General features: G+C 39.0%; 1 protein-coding gene across 6 annotated transcripts in view; it reads right to left on the minus strand.

The window, feature by feature from the left end:
- Rbp6 (RNA-binding protein 6) overlaps nucleotides 1–23,699 on the minus strand; it is a 598,496-nt gene that overhangs the window by 121,679 nt on the left and 453,118 nt on the right. For all 6 annotated transcript variants that reach the window (XM_071701376.1, XM_071701372.1, XM_071701373.1 and 3 more), the window contains one exon: nucleotides 2,573–2,621. In XM_071701376.1, the coding sequence (XP_071557477.1) occupies nucleotides 2,573–2,621 (49 nt within the window). The remainder of the gene's footprint in view (nucleotides 1–2,572; nucleotides 2,622–23,699) is intronic.

The raw sequence follows: 23,699 nt of genomic DNA on the forward strand, positions 1-23,699 counted from the left end.
CACTGAGGAACGAATTTAAAACTGGATAACTATCGCGGAAAAATAATCATCGATATTATTCAAAACGCACATATAATTAGGTGAATAATTAGACGTATAATTAGGCTTTTCAAAAAGATTCAATAGAATATAATCTGTCTACGCTTTAAGAAGTTTCGTGTAATCGTTCAAATCACGAGGTTACATAAATATATTGCTGATGAAATTTATGGTTCGAAATCGAAAGATGTCCGAAGTATATAAGTAAAGCGTCTTCAAAATGTTCTGATAAACATGATGAGGATATGTGTGTGTACGTGTGTATATTTATGTATGTAAGTTCTCGCTCTCGAGAGTGTGGCTGGCCGATCAAGAAATATCAAATGCGGCGTAATAAATATCCTCGTCGCTTTTGCGTTTGTCGTATTTCGTTTGAAATTTCTCACGGTATGTCTACCGGAGAATCCGAGAATGATCCCCTTAGGGGTCAGGAACTGGGTGCGGAAGTGCCATATCGCGAAATCTGCCAGCAAGCAGTAGCTGTAGCAGCAAGCAGCAGCAGCAGTAGAAGCAGAAGCAGCCGAGCTCGAGGTTTGAGGTTCGCAGACTCTCGTCGTACGGGGACGGTATTGGATGTCATCACGAGAGAGATTACGTGCGGCTTTGAAAGAGCCCCCTATCTCACTTCCACTTCCATTCACCCTTCTTCCTCCGCCCTTCATCCACCAGCGTCGAGACCCGCGCGTCGCTATTTCAGCTCCTACCTCGCCATTCGCGCGATGCGCGACGCACCTTCAGCGTTCGCCCCTTCCGATCCTCTCAGCAACTTAGTCGGGATAGGAAGAACCTCCCCGTGGTACTGAAGGGAGCCAGCTCTCATATCCCATTTGCCCCTATTTTTCATAAGCGATATTAGAATCTATCATCGGGGCCCGAGCAGACGCTTGCCTCCGCTCTAGAATCGACAGCTATAAAGGTGGTAGGTATCGATAAAAAAGATAGATAGATAGATCGAGAAAGAGAGAGAGAAAGGAGAGAAGGGGGGTGAGGGGGGAGGGAGAGAGAGAGAGAGAGAGAGAGAGAGAGAGAGAGAGAGAGAGAGAGAGAGAGAGAGAGAGAGGGAGAGAGAGAGAGAGAGAGAGAGAGAGAGAGAGAGAGAGAGAGAGAGAGAGAGAGAGAGATTCCTCGATTATCGGCGAGGTGGGGTACCGCGATCGCTGACGATTATCGATCCTATTGAAGCGGCGACGTGAATGGATCCAGACTTGTGCCGATCGCAAACCCTGCTATGCTCTCAACAGCGGCGAACGGCTGAGAGTCGAGCTACCCTATATATTATCGCGGTTACCGCGATATTTCATTCATCGCGACCTCTCGATCTTCACCCTTCTCCCTTGCCTAGTCGATTTTCAATTGGGCATGCGCTCCTCGCGCGATCTCAATAACGTTTCCATCCCGTTTCTCTTTTCCGCCCCTACCGCGTTAGCAAAGTGCCGCGTAAAAATTTCTTAGACGCGCACATACATTTTATTCGAAATCGAAGGCTCTTAATCTCAATGATCTTCGAATTTTACATTAAATTTTGATAAGAATGTGAGGGACATAAATAAGGATGGAAATGAATGGAAAATTTAAAGACTGTGAAGATAGAAGAATGAAGAATAAACTAACCAATAAAGAATGAATTGATTGTTGAATAAATTATTATTGCCATTAGAGTTCTGTGATATTTATATAAGCATATATATGTCAGTATGATAAAAATGATACCATTTGATTGAATCGGCATTAGCAAATTAATAAATTGTGAAACTTATCCAATAATTGATTAAAAATTAATCTTTCTGAGAACGATGTTTATTTTCTATCAATTATTTACCATACAAACGCACACACACGCGTACGCACACATGTGACAACTGCGAAAGTATTTTATTATAAATTATTAGCTATGTACCAAATTAAACAGACTTTTTGTTCTCCATACAGAAATATAATTGTACATACAGTTTCAAACATTAATTGTAAGATCACTATGGATTTGAAAACAAGATTTACAGTCATTAATCATTTCATAAATGTAAGAAACTTTTATAGAATCGTTAAAAATACTGAATGTGTGTGTGTGTGTGTGTGTGTGTGTGTGTGTGTGCGTGTGTGTGAAATAACGAAATTAATCTTTTAAGGCTTTAAACGCAATAAGAATCATTTTTTCAACGTATCCTTTTTTTTATTCTGTTCCCAATAATGTGTTTCTTTATGCATTGCATAAGTTCTTCTATGCGACTATCGATCCGCATACCATGAATTCGTAAAATGCCGTCACGATTCGTGCAGGCAGCACATATCCCAAAATTTATGTTATTTATCTTCCCCCGTATTTACCGCAGCTCGCGATTTAACGTGATTACTAATTATAGCTTCAACTCGGCTCATTAATTACCTCGCCGGCGGAATGGCGACATTATTGACTCATTAAATAGGATAGTTTCGGACATATTTCTGACACATTTGCACACAGCGAAATTGCAACGATTTTTTTCAGAATTATGTACGATGTTAAAAAAAGAAGCGAGAGTAAAAATGTACTTACCTCTATGCCTGTTAGTTTGCTTGTCGAACATCAGCATAGCATCTTCGATCTGAAACAAAAAAAGACTTGGTCAGAGAAAGATTGAAAGATTTAAATAAAATAAATAATTTACAATTTAATCTTATTAAATTTGCTGAATTAGATTGGATAGTTTAATTTGAGCGGTATTATATGTTTTAAATTATTCTATTAATTTTATTTGATTTATATATGCTAATCTATATATTTTTATTACAATTTTTTATATTAATCAGTTTATTGTAAAAAGCGTATAATTAAAATTCAAACTTTGTTTAATAGTTTCACGATAAGATTAAATCAGAATTATATTATTGGATAAGGAGTATAGTAAATGTTCAGCTTTATATAGTAAAGGATCTTATTTACTAAAGCCGCTGTCATAAATTAAGCAGCTTACTGACGATCGAAGTAACCTATATTCGATATAAGACCTCATAGTGAACCCTTGGCGTGTTAGGGGTGCAAAGCACCCCTGTCAAAGCCTCAGGAATCGTAAACGCCGTTATGGAAATGTCGTGTGATACATATATAAAAGATATTTCACGGAAACTTTATCTCCTGTGACGAATTGAAGAGAATATTGTATGTATACGGAATATCAAATACTTTTGACAAATCATTTCGTATTAACGACAAATATCTAATGTATCCACAGATAGAGGGAGTAAATCTAAATACTTAGCAGTAGTAGTAGTAATAGTAGTAATAGTAGTTAATTAGTGAATGATAGTAAATACTTAGCACTAATATTTTTTTCTAGTATGATCATTTACCAATTATTGTTTATCTTTCACTGTAAATTTAATAGAAGTTTTAAAATAAAATTTCTTAAAAATAATTCTAATCATCTGATAAACTTATAATGATATGATTAATTTACGCGATGTGGTTACACTATGTGCAAATAAATTATTAACTATATGTAAAATTAATATTATGTGGCTATAGTATAATTATTATATGAGTTAATCGCACAATATTGTCATAAATTATTACCAATACTACAGCTAATAGCCTAGTGCAAAAAATTGTTGATTTCTTAACTAAATTTAAATCTTTATTAAAAGTAGAAATTAACAAAGATTTAGAGATACAATATAAATTAAATAAGATTGGCCTCCCTAATCTCCCTTGGAACTTATATTAAATAATAACAGTGTTATAAAAGATGATCGAAGAGATGAGATTTGCTCATCGAAGGATAGTGTCGGTGAGATTGATTTTTAAACGGTTCCAACGACGTCGGTCAAATGACGAATAAGATCTTTTGTATATCTTTACGAGAACCGTGTCATAAAGCACAGCTGGTCAGAGATTTACGAAGCATGTTGCTAAGAAGGGATGGCAGCGGGGGGGGGGGGGGCGGACGGCTCTGTATATGGTTGAAGCGCGAGCAGAGCTCTGGAGAGGCATAGGAAGCGCTAGTAGGATTTATGGGACAGGAGAAACAATAGGGATTACCCTTAGCCCCTTCGTTGTTCCACGAGTTCATTCCTTCTCACTCTCTCACGTAGCAACAACTATCGATAGTCTGCAGCATTAGAACAGCGAGCGATATTCTTCTCTCGACATTTGAGTAACCGTATGAACTCTAGTGTGTATACTCAATAGACGCGTTTTCCAGATATGCCTTCGCGTTTTATAGACACATCTTGTGCGTGTTTTACGTATAGAATATTTACATTAAGAATCCGAATTAATTAAATTTGGTAATAACCTTTTCCTCCCAAAACGAAAAGAGGCACCGTATGAAGATCTGTATCGAAGTTTATTACTGTATGATTTTTTAAAAATATTTAATACATAGAAAGATATAAAATAAATTAAGCGAAAAGATTGAGTCACGAACGGAAGTGACTAGTTTAAGGTAATTATCAATTTAACGTTTTGACTGACCTCCATGAATATTAATAAAAAATACAAGTATAATTTTGATTAACATTTAGCACCGGTTAGTAGTTAGTTAGATGCCAAATGTTAAGAACGTAGTAATAACGCTTGTCACGTTCCTGCTCCGTCCTCTTGTCCTTGCTGTGTAATAAAATTTTAATGAAATTCGCGCGACGATCGCGCCACTGTGGCGAGAAAGTCGCGGAAAAATGCCAAGGGAATCCAGTGTCTTAGCTGACATTTGTTGCGACTTTTGTTTTTCGAGGGCTGCCACGCCTTTTACGAGGGGGCTGACGGTGGCGGGAACGAGAACGAGGGGACGGGCGGGCTTTTAATGAAAACGCAAGAGGCGTCATGGCGTAAGATAAGACCGCTACCGGAGGAGCCATCCGTCGTTACCTACACCTCTCCACCCTTTTCTCTCTCGCAAAGCGTGGATGTCGTTTCATTATTTCTTAATGCTGCAGTCTTTGTTGTGGCCGTTATATTGATGTATTCTCGACGGTCGAATCAGTTTGAATCTTTCGTTCGATGTTGCGAATTCTCGCATCGCCGTCAGCGACAATGGCTTCGATCAAGAACGAGATTCCTCCATTCCGATCACTACGTGAGAAAAATACGTGAGGTTCCCCCCCCCCTCTCTCTCTCTCTCTCTCTCTCTCGATTTCGTTAGCATTTCACTCAAACGGAGGCACCTCTGAATCTTTACATTTGCTTGCCTCTTTCAATGGTTTTTTAATTTGTGAGTATTTTACTCCTGTTCAACAACGTGTTTTTATCTTAATCCTTGAGCTACAATGGGTGAAGACAGTCTTCTTCCAAAAGAAACGATACTTAGTTACTTCTTTCGTCGAAATGTATTCGCTAATGACTCTCTCTCTCTCTCTCTCTCTCTCTTTTTTTAGCGCGCAGGCCCTCGCAAACTGGCAATCATGAATTTCCCTCATTATCTCGAATAATTATCGCGGGTCGCAATGCAGTTTTGTGGGTTTCACGTGTATCGTTGCATTACGAGTATCTATTTCCTGCGATATGTAATATTCAGCGCGCGGCACATTATGCATCCACGTATTTACTTCATTAAAAATACATTGCCCGGATGTGTTTAATATTGATTCTATATAAATTAATATAATTATCGTACGGTGTATTACCAGTAACGTCGAGCACGAGAGATAAGCGAATATTATACAAAACGCTTGTTATTTTATTGTCGTTTACGCGCGAGCTGATTTTATATATGATAAATTCTCATTTTTTTCTCTAATAATTTCTATATTACATTTTCCTTAATAAACGAAACTTTTCTCAATATTTCTACGAATACAGTAAATATTTACTAGAGCAGAGACAAAAATTTAATATATATTAAATATAATGGCATCAATCAAAAGTATTGTTTGAACATTTTCAGTTGCAATCAGTTTTCAGCGTTATTTTAGTATCAATAGTATACCTCAAAAAGAATTATAATTTTCATCTGTGTAACTTTATACATCTATGTAACTTTATATTTATTTCATATATTTTTTATTGTAAATAATAAACAAAAACCACAGGAGAAAACTATAACAAATAATTCACCTGAAAAGTTGTGCAGTTAGAAATATATCTCATCGGTTTATTTGGCAGTCGGTTTATTTGGCTGCAATAACTTTTCGAAACATGGAACTCGCGTAGATAAGACGTAAAAAATGAACGTACTTTTCCTGAGTACCAATCTACTTTTGACAAATGGAATCGGTATCCTCTACCAAAAGAAAGAATAATTCCACCGGGAATGGAAGAAGGGTAGAGAATCTTGGTTTGCACGCAGATTGAAATTCCGAAGACACGCCGATGTAACCTTAAGGAAATGGCGATAACGGGAAAATGTAACGCGAAGTGGCCTTGTAACTTCCTAAACTTCTTCCCTTTACGCGAGTCCGGAAAATACGTAGTACGGAAAGGTTATCGAGGAGGAAGAGGAGAAGGAGGGAAGAGAGCAGAAAGAGAAGAAGGAGGCGAAGGGAAGACAAGAGTCGGCGTCGTCGTCCCCGGAGAGCAATCGAGTTCTGGTGAGTGGGCGAGACGTACCTTATTACAAGTTCGATTCCACTGGTGTTACAGCTCTCGGTGGACCGAGCTGTAGATTGCTGTCTTACTGCCCTCGCCCTTTATATCGCGAGACCTTTCTTTCTCTCCGAGGTAAAGGCGTGTCATTTCCCTCGTCATCTTTCCATCGGATTCATACTGACGCTCGCTTTAGTCTTTCCGTTTCTTTCTGATTTGTGACCAACTAATTTAAAGAGGGCAAAAATGGGGCTAGTAGAACACGTTTGCGAGTCGCTTCTTCCTCTGCGGCTGATACTTGCTGACGAGGTCTTCAGACTTATTTTTAAAAATATTATTTTATTCTTCAATATTGCATATATTCGGAAGAAGCATATATTTATCGCGTGCATAAATTATTATTGCCTGCTATAATCCGCTTCATTGGTGCTCCATTGTAAAATAACAGCCGTGGATGCGCCTGGATCGAATTTCCGACGCGCAATTATGTATAATAAAGATAGCTAAAATAACGTACTGAAAATGCTCATTTTTCCACGCTAATGATTATTGTTAATAAGTATTGTGTGTTAAAAAGGAAATGCAGCTGACTCTTTTGCGCGATATATATTATATATAAACATCATATGAATAAAATTTCGTTGCGTGAATATAAAGTAGAATAAATTGTTGAAATATTGAGATGATAAATTGATGTATCGTTTTTGCGCATAAATAGTTTCTTATTCTCTCAGGAAAATATTTTCAAGTTTTCATTTTTCTCTAAAATATAAGAAGCTTTAAGAAGAAAAGGAAGAAATACTCACTGCTGTTATCAATAACGTCGCTCGGCAAACTTTGCAGTCTCTATATATTTGCAATTCATCTGTTGATTTTGTCCAGCGTTCATTGGATTTCGCTTTGCTACTAACATTTTCTGGTTTACCTTTACGTTTTATGGTAATCCCCGGGGACACCGGGCAAAAAATGTCCGTTAAATATTTGCATTGAGGAAAGAGCCATCAGAAAGAGCTAGTTAAGACAAAAGTAGTTGCGAGAAATTTATAGTAATGGCTCTAACATTCGTCAGATTACAGTTTAAGCGAGTATTCTATGTAATTTAGACTAGTTAATTAAATGTTTGTCAGAAGATATGTCATCTTTTTTATTTTTCCAATTAACCCTTCGCAGAACAAATGGGGCTTTCAAGACCCAGTCGATATTTCCATTTCGAATTTTACGGAGATTTTACGGACTCATAAAAAGAACCCAAACAAGAATCAGGCATATATAACGGTATAAATAGATTCTTAAAGCCTTTAAAAGTATACTTGATTTTTTTTCATATTTTTTATGGCACCATTACAGCTTGAAAATCTTAACTGGCGTAAAAGACCCACCTGTTCGACGAAAGCAGCAGAATTACACATGTTCTGCGAAGGGTTAAACAGTCGTTGCATATATCTACTAATAATTACCATTATACACAATTATCATTGTACATTAAAAGATTGTGGCTTTAAAACTCTCAGTATCTACAAGTTTGTACGCATTTAATAATCTCTAGTCTGAAAATCTCTCCGACAATACGTAAATCTTGACGTTTGAAAATGTGTGAGAGATATATTAATGACGAATGCGATTTATAAAGAAGCTCGAGTTTCAAATCAGGAAAAGTGAACGATCCATTTCAATGAGCATACTTCGGTCAATTTATCACGTTACAAAATTCCACAAGCCGTGTATTCTGAACTCGCATACCACATGCGACTAAACTGCGAATCTGCGCTTGAAAGCTGGAAGTTATCTCAATCGATCGCGACATCGAATCGAACGCAACGAACCGAAACGGTGATTCCCATTCAAACTTGTTTCGTAGCTTCGCGATTCGCGTTGCAATACGATACACGCTACGAGCGCGCATACGTGCACACACGCGTACGCCATCCGAAGAGCACTTCATGAAACTTATCACCAAAGTTCACAGAACCGGATACTTCGGTAACGGCACGGGCTTCGGCGTGCTTAAATTCATTTTCGAACGCGAAGCATCGAGTTTCCACAACCCCCCATCCTGCGTGTGCGGCTCGCATTGTGTGCGCGTATGCTTTTTATTTTGTTTCGCTCCTCCGTTCCTCGCTTGTCCCGGGTTCCTTTTTCGAAGATAAACGAGAACGAACGCGCCGCGCTTCGGAAACGCTCTCCATTGAGTTTTATTTTTTTTTTTCCCCGAGTTGATTAAAGGCCGCACCGCGCGACCCGCGCGAGAGTTACAAAGTCGGATTCTATTACCTGTGTATGCGGTAAAACAATCTACGGTCGCGGCTCATTTGCAGTGAAATTGCGGCTCGCGACATAGCGTCGACGCACATTTCAAATTAACGCACTCATTGCGGAAATGTATGTGGAAAAATGTAGTTCAGATTATTTTTAAAAATTTACTTTCTTCTGCAACTATGTCTTATGCAACTACATAGTCTAATTCTGCATAATATATCATAATACACGCTGTATGAAGTTTCTATTATATAAAATGGAATGCTAAATCTTCTCTCTCGTTAATAGTTGAAAAAAAAACAGAAGATTAATGATGTCGCTTTAACATTATATGGAAGTTTCTAAAGTCGCGGAGCCCATTACATTTCATCGTATTACTCATTCAGTGTTAACACCCTACTCCTTGGGTGGAGAGAGAGAGAGAGAGAGAGAGAGAGAGAGAGCAGGTAGCTATTTTGTTGCAATGTCACCGACTTAATCAAGGTGTTTTCGACCGCTTCAATTTCACCATCGTGTTCCTCCGTGACTCATGCGATTTCACTGTTCGGCCGGTCTGGGGTTGAATAATGATCCGGGAAGGGCGAGATAGGGCGAGGAACTTAAGTAGCTCGCGAGCGGACACTCGGCGGAGGGTCGATCCGGTTATTCGACAACACGTAAGTCGACTCCGCCTTCGTCGATGTTCCCGGGACGAGGGGGGGAAAACTTGCCGGGAAAACTCTGGAGCGTTTCCGACAAACAAATCGGCCTCTTCGTCGGCCGTTGCCGCCGGAGTCGCTCGCTGCTGTCGCTTGCTGCTCGATATTCGATCGATGGGTCGGGCTGTATTTCGAAGAGACGCTCGGAGGTCGAGACTCACAAGCTGGAAAGAGCTGTTTTTCTCGTGGGGATAACTTTCGCGAAAAAAAAGGAGGGCTCTTTTTTTTTGGCCCTTCCTGAACGGAACCGCCCTCTTCATTCAACGGCTGGAGAGTGGATATAGTACCTCTCACACCAATGCGGGGATAATGATGGCTCTCAGACCGACAGACATCTGCCTGCTATTTTCAGATAAAACCGTTGGAATCGTGCATACGATCATCCGAGAAATATCGATAACACGCTGCGGGCATATTAATATCGCCCGGAATCTCGCAGGAGCATCAAACAAGTATCAACCTATCGGATAAATGTTTGGCATCGGAATCGTTTGCGCTCTCGCGCGATCAGCCACTCGATGCAACCATAAGTAATTGCGCGTTCGATATCCCTTTTTTATGTACGCGACACGGAAATGCTACAGACAAACTATGAATAACAGACGATCATACCGTATATTGTCCGCTATATATTCAGTGCTAGATAAAACTCGCAAACAAACGGTTACGTATAGCATTAAATGTCAAATTGCGATCCCATTTAGCACGCTAATTGTGAAGTACAAATATGACCTATAGAGACTTTTTTTTATACAACTCTTTTATTCAACGTGCTATATTCGATATTCAGTTACTTTATGCAGTAATCCTAATTTATAGCTTTAATATGAAATTTTTTACGCTCATTACGGGGCTCGATATATGTCGCACCGAATAATTGATATTTCAACAGTTATTTTAGACGGCAGTAACTTGTGAAATAAAAGCTCGGTACAAATATTGGACATTTCGTAACTGCATCGTCTCACTATTTTCTGTGAGACCTGCATAATTATTCGAATGTAATTTCGAAAGTTTATACGAGCGTTTAAAACTGCATTGCCTCTACTAGAGTTCCTGCTCGAAGAGCTCTCGATTACCTCTCGTCTTCCTAAGATCGTAAAACGTATTCTCGGCGTTTACGGTGCCACTCGGACAAGCGTCGGCTGTCTGCCGATGGTCCCTACCGAAGAAAGTACGATCTCTCTAATCTCCGAACGAGGTAAGTTCGCCCTCCAGCTACACCCTGCCAACCTCTTTCTTACGTGAACCGCCCGAGCATCATTTGTAACTTCCAACCCTTCCGACATTAGCGTTGGAACGTTCCGAGGGTCATTTTAAGCCTCAACCATGTTCAAATATATCGAAATATTTTGCGGTATTGAGGATAGAGACATGGATTTAGATTTCAGTGAAAAAAATATTTCAATTAAGAATATATACATTATTTTTATGCGATTATATTATAATACCTTATTTAATACAATATCGTAATTCAATATGCAAGTTTTCTGATACAAACCATGTATCTCTTACAATACTTGTACGCGAAAGATGCTTTTTTTTGCATATAATAAAAAGAAATCCTTAAAATTATGAAACAATTGCGAAAGAGGCGAAGTAGATGCTGGTATTAAAACAATTTAATGTTATTGTTTCCAGAAATGACTGCTAGGGAAAGAATGCGATATGAATGCAATCTGCTCTCATATTAAAAAATTTTAAAATTATATAATAAATCAATATATCTTCGCGTATATAATGACATAGCGTGAGCTTTATTATCATATTTGACGTACACTATAATCATCGTCCAGTAATTGTCGTTTAATATCAAAGCAAAATTCGGCCAAAAAAAAAAAGAAATATGAAAATATTTTCAGAATAGAATTTAAACAATACTTAAAAAAACGTATTTTTAAGTTCAAATTAAATTAAGCACAGGATTGGCAAACTTAGGTTTATGGTAAAATTTATTTTTTAAATACATTTTCTTGACGCACACACGTATCTGTGACCCAGAGGCTCGTTATTTTTGAAATTTTTCGTAAAATGTATACTTTAGTCGATGCACCGCACTATTTATTTTTCCAAGCCTTTCAAGCACGATAAAAAACAATATTTTATATTAAAAGTGAAAATAGAAGTGTTTCTGGTGTCAATTTCCCGATTGCGAACTCAAACACACGCAAAGGCCAATTTTTACGGTTCAAATTCCGTTTTAAAGCGCGTCGAAACGTGCAATACGAATACGCGGCCGTCCATGGTCGCGTTGTAAACATCAGAAGATCAATGTTACTCTGGCGATGGTTGACGATGAATACATAGCTCTGGTTAATCCGTTTTATTCTCGCACAAAAATTCCGTCCCGGCGTTTCGCCGATCGACTTTCCGTGCTGCGCCACGGAACGCCATGATCAGATATTTGCGTCGCGCTAATGAAACCGTGGGCTATACGATCGCGGGCTCACATGTCGGTAATGAAAAACATCGTAAACGCACCAGCGTTTACGAACGATCGCGATTGATCGGAGTCGAGCTGCGAACGGACAAACAAAATGCGAATGTTTCCGATCGCTGGACGAAATATCGGCCGACCGGAAGCTGCTGCTCGTATAAACAAATCGTTTACAGTCGGTACGGGAACGTGCGTTTGTCGGTGGATGATGTAAAAACCCACCCTCCACCTCGTCGTCCCTATTATTCACCGACTCTCGTGCTTGCGTCGCGTCGCCGGCATCGTTTTGCGTAATTTCCACGCGAATGTTTCGTGCACGAATAGACCAATCGACGCGCTTATACGCGCTTATATCGTACAACACCCCGTGTACATCCTATCGGGCTGCGCATAAATAAAAACCGTATGTCCAACGGGACAGAGAGAGAGAGAGAGAGAGAGAGAGAGAGAGAGAGAGAGAGAGGGCAGTTTATTCGCCGGGAATGATCAGAGATTCGTTTACGGAACACGATGCGCCGATCCCTTTCCGCGCCTGCCGTCACTCCTCCTGGCACCTCCCTGATTTCTCAACCAGGTAGGTACCGGTTCGTGACCCGCGATGTACCAGGCACGACCAGGACCGTCGGCAGCCTTTTGCGCGGGCGCGCGCGCGCGCAATATCAATGTTGGTATCTTATGTATTTCTCCGCGCCTTTCGCCTCCGCACGATAATTCATCGCGCCGCACGTTCCGACTGTGACGTTGGAAGTGGTGCAGGAGTGGTTAAAACGGGAATCAAGCTTCGCTGAATTTAGAACATTCGCGATAGTCAAATAGGGTAATTACATCAATCATTGTATAGAGAAAGCGCATGATATAACGAAGATCTTTTAGGAATAATGAAGAGTTTTTTAAATTTAAACTTGAAATTATTATCTCTCGGTAAATGGAGTTTCCTTCATAAATAAGGCAAAGTTCAAATATTTTTATCGTGCATATTTTGAAATTTGATAGAATATTTTTCTAAATTCAAAACGGTAAGTCTTTTGGAATTGTTCGGCTTAAAAAGCTTAATGGCGTTATTCAATGCCATTACTCATTACAATGTCAGATACATTTATATCGCTTTCTTTTCTATTCTGTTTTGGATTCGGAAGACTCATAATTTTATTTCGCTATTTCGTTCATATAAGAGAGATATGTGACTTCAGGTGGAGCCAGGTAAACTTGCACGTCTTTCAGCCATTGTTAAGCACTCATGTACAACGTGTAACCAAGGGTTTACGTTATCGGATATCGTTTTCCGATTCGCTGTCTTGGCTTAAATTTCGATGCAAGGTAATGGAAGTTCCACAGTGAATACTTTCCAGCCATTCTGCATCCAAATTCCCGTACGGCTTGCCATTAACTCTCCAGTAGGCACATATGCGCGTTTAATTTCACATCAGTAAACAGGTTCTCAATCACAATCAAGCGCATAATTTGCATTCCTCGTGTATTTTTAGCGTTACTTAAAAATATTTCTCGTTAAACCAGCTGGTTCCTCACTACAGACAAACGCATGAAAATAAATTGCTCTTTTTTGCACGTCACTATTCAATAGTGTAGACTGGTAAAACATAACGCAAGAATTTTGCTCTTTATTAATAATGAATAAAGGTTAATTCAATTTATACGTGTCCTATACTATCAATGAAAATAAATTCTGTAGATCAAGGTTTGCAGCCATCTGTCAATTCATAAAACAAAGAAGGATTCTTCAATACATTTCATAAGCCTAGTTAGTCTAGTATATCAATAGTGTCACATGTCAAGAAAACAAAAGAAAATTTGTTTCTATGTGCAAGAATAGAATTCATACAGTTTTTATTTTTTCTGGCATCGTAAATAAATATGTCCATAGAAAGGGGTCAACAAACTTAAATTGCAACTATTTTATTAGGTTGCGGAATAAAATAAGAAAATTTTAATTGTAAATTAAAAATTTTATTTGATTTAAAAACTTTTTTATTCAATTATTAAGTTCTATTAAATTCTAGTATTTTTATATATAAAGTAATTCAGAAGAAAATAATTAATTTTGATATTAATTTTTATAACTATCAAGCGGTATCGATTGGTTCGATTTATACAATGGCACGAAAAAGAAAAGCAACATTTGTCTGTGATTTAAACTGATCCATTGTATTTTTTGGATTATTTCTGTCAAAAAATACTGCAGAGAGAAAAGAGAGGCAACGGTTGATACCGAATTCCAGAAGAATACATGTGGGTATCCGCCCAATCGAACGGAATGATGCAAGCGCTATAACGTTTCTATTCGTTTGAAAATGCACGCCCGACTATACTATTGTTTAAAAAATATGCGGCTCTGTTGCATTCAGCGAACTGTGCTGTATGCAAACATTCGCGCTGGATTATCATTCGCAGTATTCAGAATCGGTGTTAACTTTTGCGAGCGCTGTTTCGCTGTTACTTTAGTTTTATTTTTGTTATAAATCATATTACAATTGAAACGCGAGTACGTTCTATATTTATCTTGAAGATTTGTTTTACATTACACAATAGAGCGAAAAATATGTAAGTGTTCATACAACACTATTCCTCATTCTTATACGAAAATATTGTTAGAATTCGAAGAGAAGAAGTATAATAATTACTGATTAAAAGTAATATGTACATATGCAAGCTTTTTTATAATCTTTCTTTAAATATAATTACAAGATGCAATTCGTACAATCATTGGACCTCGTCAGTCGATTAATTAGTTGTGCGAAGAGTTTCGTTAAGGTTTTGTAGGATTAGTTACAGACTTCGGAATAGGTGCACATAGTGGACCGACCAAGCAGCACGAGCACCGTGCGCTTCGTCCGCTCGCAAACTTCGGTAAACAGTTTAGCCAATGTATATTAAGACGCTAACTTTACCACCAATTTGCACAAAATGCTCGTAAACTGAACTAGCGTACCACGTGCTGTGCGGCCTCCGGAACTACCGCGGCTGATTTCGTTGTGAGACCGTCAACAGGATGCACCGAGAGAACCGGACGAGAACTTTCGCCGCCGAGAATAGCGATAAAAATTTTCACATCTGACATTTCCTCGCATCCTCGCGAACAGTGACTCAATATTATTGTGAAGCGGCATTTTTATTTATCATAAACCGATGACTGTTTAGTTGTTTTCTCACAATCTGGATAAATATTTAGGTACAGTCTATGTTTCCACCGATATCTTGTTTTAGTTGAAAATTATCCCATAACAGAGAAGATATTTAATCGATTTTCAATATCTATATGTTTCAATAGTTGCATTGTTGATATAAATTCGCTTTTCTATATTCTTATAGGAATTTCAAATAATTTTCTAAAGGATGTAGGCCTTGTGTGTATATGATCATTTTATATTAATTCTTCATGGAAAACCGAGTAGTATACTATAAATGGGCAAAGTTCATTTAGATTAAAGTAATTATTTGGATAAAGTGATTATATATGTTTACTTTGATTCTAATTTACTTAATGTAAACATAGCTGAGAGATACGCCTTTTTGACAATTATATATCCGTATTAGCGATACTATCGCAGAGAATTTTATCTTCAATCCTTACAAGACCGGTCTTAGGGAAACATGGTCTCTAGACGAGGGTTCGTGTCTGGTTAGGATAATGCTGTAGCATGATTGTCTTTACTGTCACCGCAGAAGCGGCAGACTAGTCGTTGCCGGGAAGGGATCAGATCTAGGGGTTACAGTTAGGGGGCTGCGTTCCGTACGTTTTAGGGGCTTCTTAATACCATTACTTCTGGTTTCGTACCAATGATAAAGATCGGTAATGTCTTTACAGTCAGCTTAATTATTTTTCTATTAAACTAAACTTGCAATATTATTGAGCGCATAACATACATTTTGTATGTATTCTCACGTTTTGCTTACATTAAGAAATCGAATTTTTGAAAAGGGGATATTTCCTTCAATTTAAGAAATTGTCACCACTAATTAAAATCTTTCTGATATATATTTCACATCTCTTCTGTAAAAATTAATAGAATGATGTACTAGCAAATAATGAACAAAATACTAATACAGATAATAATAATTAACATATGGGATCGCAACATATGATCAGTATGATCACATCGGGCATTGACTGAAATTATAAACTATACAATAACTTTAAATAACCATTGTCATAGCATCTCGTTAAATTTTCCTCAAACTTTAAGAGTGTTATTTTCTGATGAATATGTAGGCGATTTTCGCACGGCAAAGAATCGGTCAGATTCTCTCTCTCTCTCTCTCTCTCTCTCTCTCTCTCTCTCTCTCTCTCTCTCTCTCTCTCTCTCTCTCTCTCTCTCTGTAACTTTTTAATTATAAAGTTTAAATATCTTTTACTAATTAAGTCTCGTTATTAAAATTCTGTTAAAATCCCCTTAAGCTGAGTAAAGAATAAGATTTTATCATATATTTGCAGCACGGAAGTTTAATTTCTCGGAGGTTTTTGATTCTTTCTAGGCTAACCAACACTCTAATTATGCTTCAAATTCAATTTATTTAGTTTGTCAACTTCGTGAATCTCACACGAATATCCTGCATACTCGTTGTCATTCCATTGTAATCGATCAACGCCGAAGTCAAGACAATCCGGACAGAACGTTTTTTCCGTGTTTTCATTTGCCTCCCATTCCACGGCGGAATGGTTTATTTAGTGTACGTCAACCTCGTTTTGCGTCGGCCGTAAAAGGATAATCGTGTCCTTCCAGACCGATCTGCAGACACGATGCGCGCATTCTTCGGGTTACGTAACATGAAGTATTCAACATGCGACGGCGCCGTATGTCGGCTGGAGCATCGTTGCTTAAGTAAAGAGCTAGTACAAGCGCGAGCATGTCCTGGGGGGTTGCGCCGTCAGGAGTGCGAAAAAATGCACTTGCACCTTTTTAGATTTTCAAGAGATGGGGAAAACGTTTAATCAGAGACTACTGTTTTATGAACTAAACTGTGACACAATAATCTGTGCTTGAATATAAGCGCGTACATATACACACGTACACACCGAATATATGTATATATTTTTTCACAACACCTCTACGGAAAGTTCGACTTTCCATGCTTGTAGAGAGGGGCGAAAGCGGTCAATTTCACGCCAAGGCGGCATAGCGGGCGGAAAGTAACAACTTTCCTCCCTGTTTAGCGGGTGGAAAGTGGTCACTTTCCGCCCTAGGGAGGAAAGTGGTTACTTTCCGCCCGCTATGCCGCCTTGGCGTGAAATTGACCACTCTCGCCTCTCTCTAGGCATGGAAGTCGAACTTTACGTAAAGGTATTGTGAAAAATATCGTGTGCACCTCGGGGCAAAAGCTTTTTCAGACTCGTGTGATTGCCGCCCTCGCCTTCGGCTCGGGCGGCAAACTTCACACTCGTCTGAAAAACGCTACTTTCGCCCCTTGGTGCACAATATACTATAACATGTGTTTTAAATTTTTGTAATTGCGCTGAAGATGGCTCAAAAAGGGACTGAAACGTACGTGCTATTGACGATTCTTATTTTATATTTGTAAGATATTTTATATTTTAGTAGATAATACACGCGTTTCACGTACCACACTTGGCTCTTATTGCCTTCTTTATTTCTACTTCGTAATTTGAATATATTCAGCACATTTATTTTATATACATTTTTCTACTATTTTTTTATTCTCTAATAATCTATGAAAAATCTATTATGTTAAGAAATCTCAAACTTTTTAGAGCTGTAGGAGCTTTCTTGTTTCTGGCATAATATACGCGCGCGTATAATTCCTAAATATTTTAATAGATTTCCAACTTATTTGTGTATAATTTCCTTTCTCTCTTTCACTTCCTGTAAACGTTCTGTGTTTCTTTTACTGTTTTTTTTTTAGAATCCCTCTAACGCCTCGCTTGTCCGTCTCTCACTCTTCGTGTACGCTTGCTTCGGGTTTTATCACGTCAGTATTGACTCCGGGTATTAGGTTCGAAGAGAATCGCTCGTATCGCGGCAGATCGATAATTCGTAGCACACGCGTTTGTCGACTTACGTATACGCATACGCATATGTGTGTCTGCTACGTGCACCATGACTCTGCATTAAACATCGAGTTGGGCAAGCCGCGCTCGGAAACCCAGCCGCGCTAATAATGACAGTGATAGCAACGACGATCGTGGGTGTGCAGTTACGTGCGTTGCGTTTGCGTATACGTGTGACACACAAGCGTTGTATTTTATTGAGTAGTACGTGTACTAGTTATATAAACTATATTTGTAAATCCTTCTAGTTGTACAGGTGGTAAATTGGTTAGCACGGCATTCAATATTCTTAATAAATAGACATAAATTAGTTATTTATAATGTGTCGCGTAATGAAGGGAAGCTCCAAGAAAATAATCCGGATTTTTTAATAAATACTTAAGCTTTCTCTCTTTTCTCACGAATTTAGTTCACAAAAAGCTTCATCACGAAATAAACGAGAAATCTAATAGTAAAAATATAAAGTATTCAAAGAATTCTGATGAGTTGAACTCTATAAAAATAGAGACAGCAGGAAAAAAGAGAGCATTTGAGATAGAAAACAAAACTTCATATAGGTATGTTTTATCGGATTTATGTAGGCCATATTGTTTATCTAAATCGGGATAACGCTAGAAACTAAAAATTGCAAGTCTTATGAAGAATTCTGTATTCAATAGAATACGAAAATAATTAAAAATCGTTGTAGCCAAAAAGGATAACGATACAATTCAGCATACGTATGAAAAGATTACAAATCAGAGTACCTAGATTGAAGAGAATATAGTAAGGACAAAGGTAATAGATTGCTCGAACCGTTTTACAAAAATAATTTTTTCAATATTCCGACGCGTGATATATCGGTGTCCGTGAAGAATCGTGAGGATGCGATATTCGAATTCCGGCGGGGCAACGGAAACGAGGGCAGCAAAAATTTAGAAAGGGTAGATTATGACGCGAAGTAAACGATCGGCACATATAGGGTAACAGTCGGGTATAAGTGGACTCCAGGGGGATGGTACAAACGGGAATTTGGTCTGGCTCTACACCTCATAAATTTGAGTTATTCTCGTGGCCTCGTTTCCTCCCCTCTCGTCCCACCCCTTCCCAATCCGACTTTTCCGTCGCGTTCTTAAGGATTCTCCAGGAAGTGAGTTATCGTCGCCCTCAGCTTCGGCCTCCGGCAGGGGGCTCGCTTTTCCGGGGGAAAAATATTAGCAATGATACGTCCGATATTTCACTCGTAACTTGAGAGTAAAGAGACACTTGGCGCATTTTCGGCGCATGAACGTCACTCTCGTAAACAACGAGAAACGTGACTGGAATATTTTCGGAAAGAAGAAGAGAAGAGAGAGAAAGAGTAATTTGTTCTGTTCTGAACATATATATATTTTTCCTCAGGAGAAAAAGTATATACAATGATTTCCAAAGCGTTGTACGAAATGAGATATAACGAAATATTACATGCATAGGAAAGTAAACAATGGTTTACAACCACACAAAACGATTCCTATGTGCAAATTAATTTATGCAAATATTAAACACAATTATTATCTAACAAATAGAATTAAATTATTAAAACTTATATTGTCACTTTACATTTAACATGTACAATGAATATTTCTGAATAATAATGAAAAGAAGAAGCAAAAATATAATTATAATGATCTTTTTTAAGCCAATGACATACATTACAATTTATTATTAAGAGCAAGACTAACTATATCATGATATACAGACTTAATTACAGCAATTTCGGATTAAATTAGCTTTAGATAAACAAGTTCAAAATACACGGTAGATCTCGTAACAAAATGTTATGAAAGTTGAATGATGTAAACATTTACTTACAACAGCATAGTAAAATAATTAGCAGTATAAAAGAAGTGAATTTATCATATTTGTTGGTTTATGCAAAAATAATATTGCGATTGAAACAATAAACTAAATATAGTCTTTCTTCAAGCTTTCGCTTTTCTTATTGCATAATACTGACTTATATATGCCAGACATTGCATATTTTCAATAATATAATTTTTTCAGTATTTAGTTAAGATAGATTAAAACGAGTTTAGATGTATCTACCTACTAACTACTAGTGCCAACGTAGAGCGAGTAACTTATGTATAAGGGTTAAAATACCCCTCAGGCCTTGCTAAGACCTGGTTTGCCGGTGATCGAGTTGATATTGACACTTGAATCTGCGACCTATTATTTGGCTCGGTTACTTGCCAAAACTCGGCTCTAAATTATAAGAATATATAATTCATTCCGTATGTGTGTAAAGAAAAGCATATTCATAATTCTTCTCTCAAATCTCGGATTTGCGTAGATACATAAAAAAAAAGAAAGGACACGAGAGAGATGGAAAGTTTTTGTTCGATCTGTAAAACAAAAGCGCAATGGAAAACCGGCTGGAAAGGAATTGCGATGTTGAAAGTGTAAGAAGGCATTCGTTGGAGAAGTCCCTATGGTGTAGGATTCGATTCGAATGTTCTGCTCACCGATTGGCAGACAAACAGTTGCCGTTGACGAGGTAAACGTAAGATGATAACGACGAGGGCAACGACGACCGATGACGACGCGACGAAGAGCATCTTTTCCTCGCTCTTCTCTTCACCAATTCCGCGGAGAAGGCTAACTTTGCGCGAGTAGCGGCTCGCTCTCGCGAGTACTGCGGACTTTCGCAATCTTTTTAATTGTATTGCCGCGAAAGTCGGTGATAGGAAAGTTCGTTCGGCTACTCGCTCGGTTGCTCGCTTGGCGGAGAATCCGTTCTCGCCGTTGTTTCTTCCATTTCGCTCTCTATTTCTTCTTCTTTCATCTCTTCTTCGCCTTCGCCACCGTCTTCGGAGTAAAGGCTCCTTCCGCTTTTCTCTTTACTTAGTTCTTACTTTTTATCCGGACTAACTAGAGTAAACAGAGGATACGCGGAAAAATGTCCCGCTAATTTTCTTAGTGCATGTCGCGAGATCTATGTAATTTGCTATTTGTCGCTCATAAGAATTGTAAATTCGACATATCTCTCATTGTGTGTATCTTTACACAGAGTGACGCATATGATGATGATTATTATATAAACTACTCGCGCTGTTTCCACTTGCATTAAATTATTGTTACATGAAATATTGAATTGTATTGTTATTTCTTCATCAATATTCTATCTTCATTAATGTTCGTGTAAAAGTTACAAATTAGATGAAAAACAGGAAAAGCATTGTTAGCAATAATCTCAGTAGTGATCTTGCAGCGTTCATAGAAACGGAATTTATTATCAATAATTTTAATTTCCACTTTGTCAGAGAGAATTTATTAGTAATCGAGAAACATTCTATATATAAGCCGGTGTTACGGTATCTAAATGACAGAGCGGCGCGTTTATCCTGTATGCATTCCAAGGTTAATTCAGTTTATGTTTCGCGCTTCAAAGTCTTTTCGAAGCTTTGCAATCTCCTGAAGTTTCGGTCGTGAAGTCGCAGGGGGTTGTCGGTGGTGATGGCGACGAAGTCGGTAGGTGTCGGTTCGAAGAGGATGCAGAAGCGGAGCTGAGAAGAAACGAGGGTAGGGGGAGGAAAGGGGAGGAAGTGGAGTTAGGTGAGGATGCTTTTATCCTCCCCACGGGCAACTATCCTAACAACACCTGTATCTCGTCGACACCTGTAGCGCACCGACTCTCTTCCGAGGGAACAGAGGATGGGGAATGTCGAGGGAGCGAGCGAAGCTGGAGGGATGAAGGGGATGGGCGAAGGGGAGAGAGAAATATAATAAATTGCGGCCACGAGCGCAGAAACAACGGGATAATAGTGGAATCGGTGGATTATGTGATACACCGAAGGCGAAGCGAAAAGCCATTCTTATACCTTTTTCGATATCGCGTTCTCCTTGCCGTATCGCGATACGCGTTACGCGGATTCTCCTAATCCCCTTCCTTCTTTTCCCTTTCTCTACTCGTCGCGCGTATTTTCAATTTCAGCGATAAGCGTGTCGCATGATACAGCTATAACATCCTTGCGTGCCCAGTTACGAAATTACATTTATAGAAAGCTCATTACATTAAAGCGATTACATTGTTTGGGTTTCGCTAAAACACGATAAACGTAAATTCGTGAATTATTTTGAAACTTCATTTATGAGAAATTCGCTTCGGTAATTTTTTACGAGTTTCTGCATGTGACATTGGAAGCTCAATCGAATTTGTAATCAAGAAATTGTTCATTAAATCGCTCCTATTCATTTTCACTATAATAACCAATGTGTCTAATCTCTGTTAATTTGACTTACAATTAGCTTCTAATTTCGTTCAATCGACTTTATTAATAATTATTAACTTTTTAAAAATATCTATTGGTCCTGATTCGAGCGTAAATATTCTTATCCATAGAAATCATTTTCGATGTTAAATAAGTCCGACTATATTGTTATTATATTCCAATATTTATCTGTAGAAGCTTTTGCTTGAGAAGATAGATAATGTCGAAGTATATGTATTGATAGTTTTCAAATCGCTAGTCCTTTTATTTAAAAATCGTACAGGCGGATATCGGGGCTCCTGGGAACATCACTAAAGATAATACTCGATGGGTGCGAACGATAGAGCGTGCAAACGGCGCACGGAGAGAGATTGGAAGAAACCGGAGAGGGACGAGGGGAGAGGGGAGGACATCGCATGGTCGCCGCAACATACGTCGAAAACAGAGTAACAAATCATAAGCGCGGGTATACGGTGGTGCCAGTGACCATTGGCCGCAACGAATAATAGACGGGTATGGCCGATGTCGAGTATCGATACGTCGGACAATCGAAATGAAGGGCTGCACACGGACCGTGAAAGCGGGCCTGGTGGCCATCCCCCGACGAGCGGACGAGCAGAGCGGCACAGCCGGGATTGCTATCCCCCTCGAAACCGACCAACCCCCCTGCCCCCCTCTTTACCTCTCTCTACCGACCCCACCATGTTCACCCGCATGGGACGCGATTCGATTGCGAAGCGCTATCCGTACCGACCTTCTCTATCAGTTAGTAACCATCTCCTGCCGACTCTCCCCCTGACTCGCACATTTCGCTTTTTTTCCTCTCTTCCTCATGAAGTTCTCTATAGGGTGTCCCGGACTTATCGCGCTTTACCGTAGACAATAGGAACCGAGCTGAGGTGGAACGACGGTGCACAATCAAGACGTCGATACTTTCTGAGTCGCCTTACTTTTAAAATGAGACAGTCGTAGTTTTCGATTAAATTTTAAAATCTATAATCTTCATCTCACGGCCCCTTCTCGACAGTATTAAACTTGTATTCGACTCATATTCAGGTTATCGAGCTTACCTCTCCGGAGGTTTCCTCAATCCCCATCTACGTGATAATAACAGTACAATGTCATAATAGATGTGATATTAAGATAAACGATCTGGCCGACTTGAGTCGACTGTGGAATGAACATCCGCAAATGTTCACGCGTTTTACTGGCGGTATGAAGTGCCGTTCTGATGCCGCGATAAAAATCATTTCGGGAGTAAGGAGTTAATATTGCATCACGCTCATGTGCACCGGTGAATATGCAGATGCTGCACATCGGGTGGGAATAGCGGGCATAACCTTGGTCGGCTACGTCGACAGCGGAGGGTCTAGCGGGAGCGATTTCCTGCGGAACCGGTTATATACGTGTCATTCGTTGCATGATTAATCGTTTAATTAGCGGCAGTGTTATGGCAGCACGGTTCCAGTCAGCCCCCAATCCCCACCCCGGGTTGCAGGACGCAGCCACCGTGTCACCGACG

Source organism: Temnothorax nylanderi, unplaced genomic scaffold (assembly GCF_030848795.1).
Source record: "Temnothorax nylanderi isolate EJ_2023f unplaced genomic scaffold, tnyl_v1.0 TNYL_tig0025_pilon, whole genome shotgun sequence".
In the NCBI taxonomy this organism is placed as follows: Eukaryota; Metazoa; Arthropoda; class Insecta; order Hymenoptera; family Formicidae; genus Temnothorax; species Temnothorax nylanderi.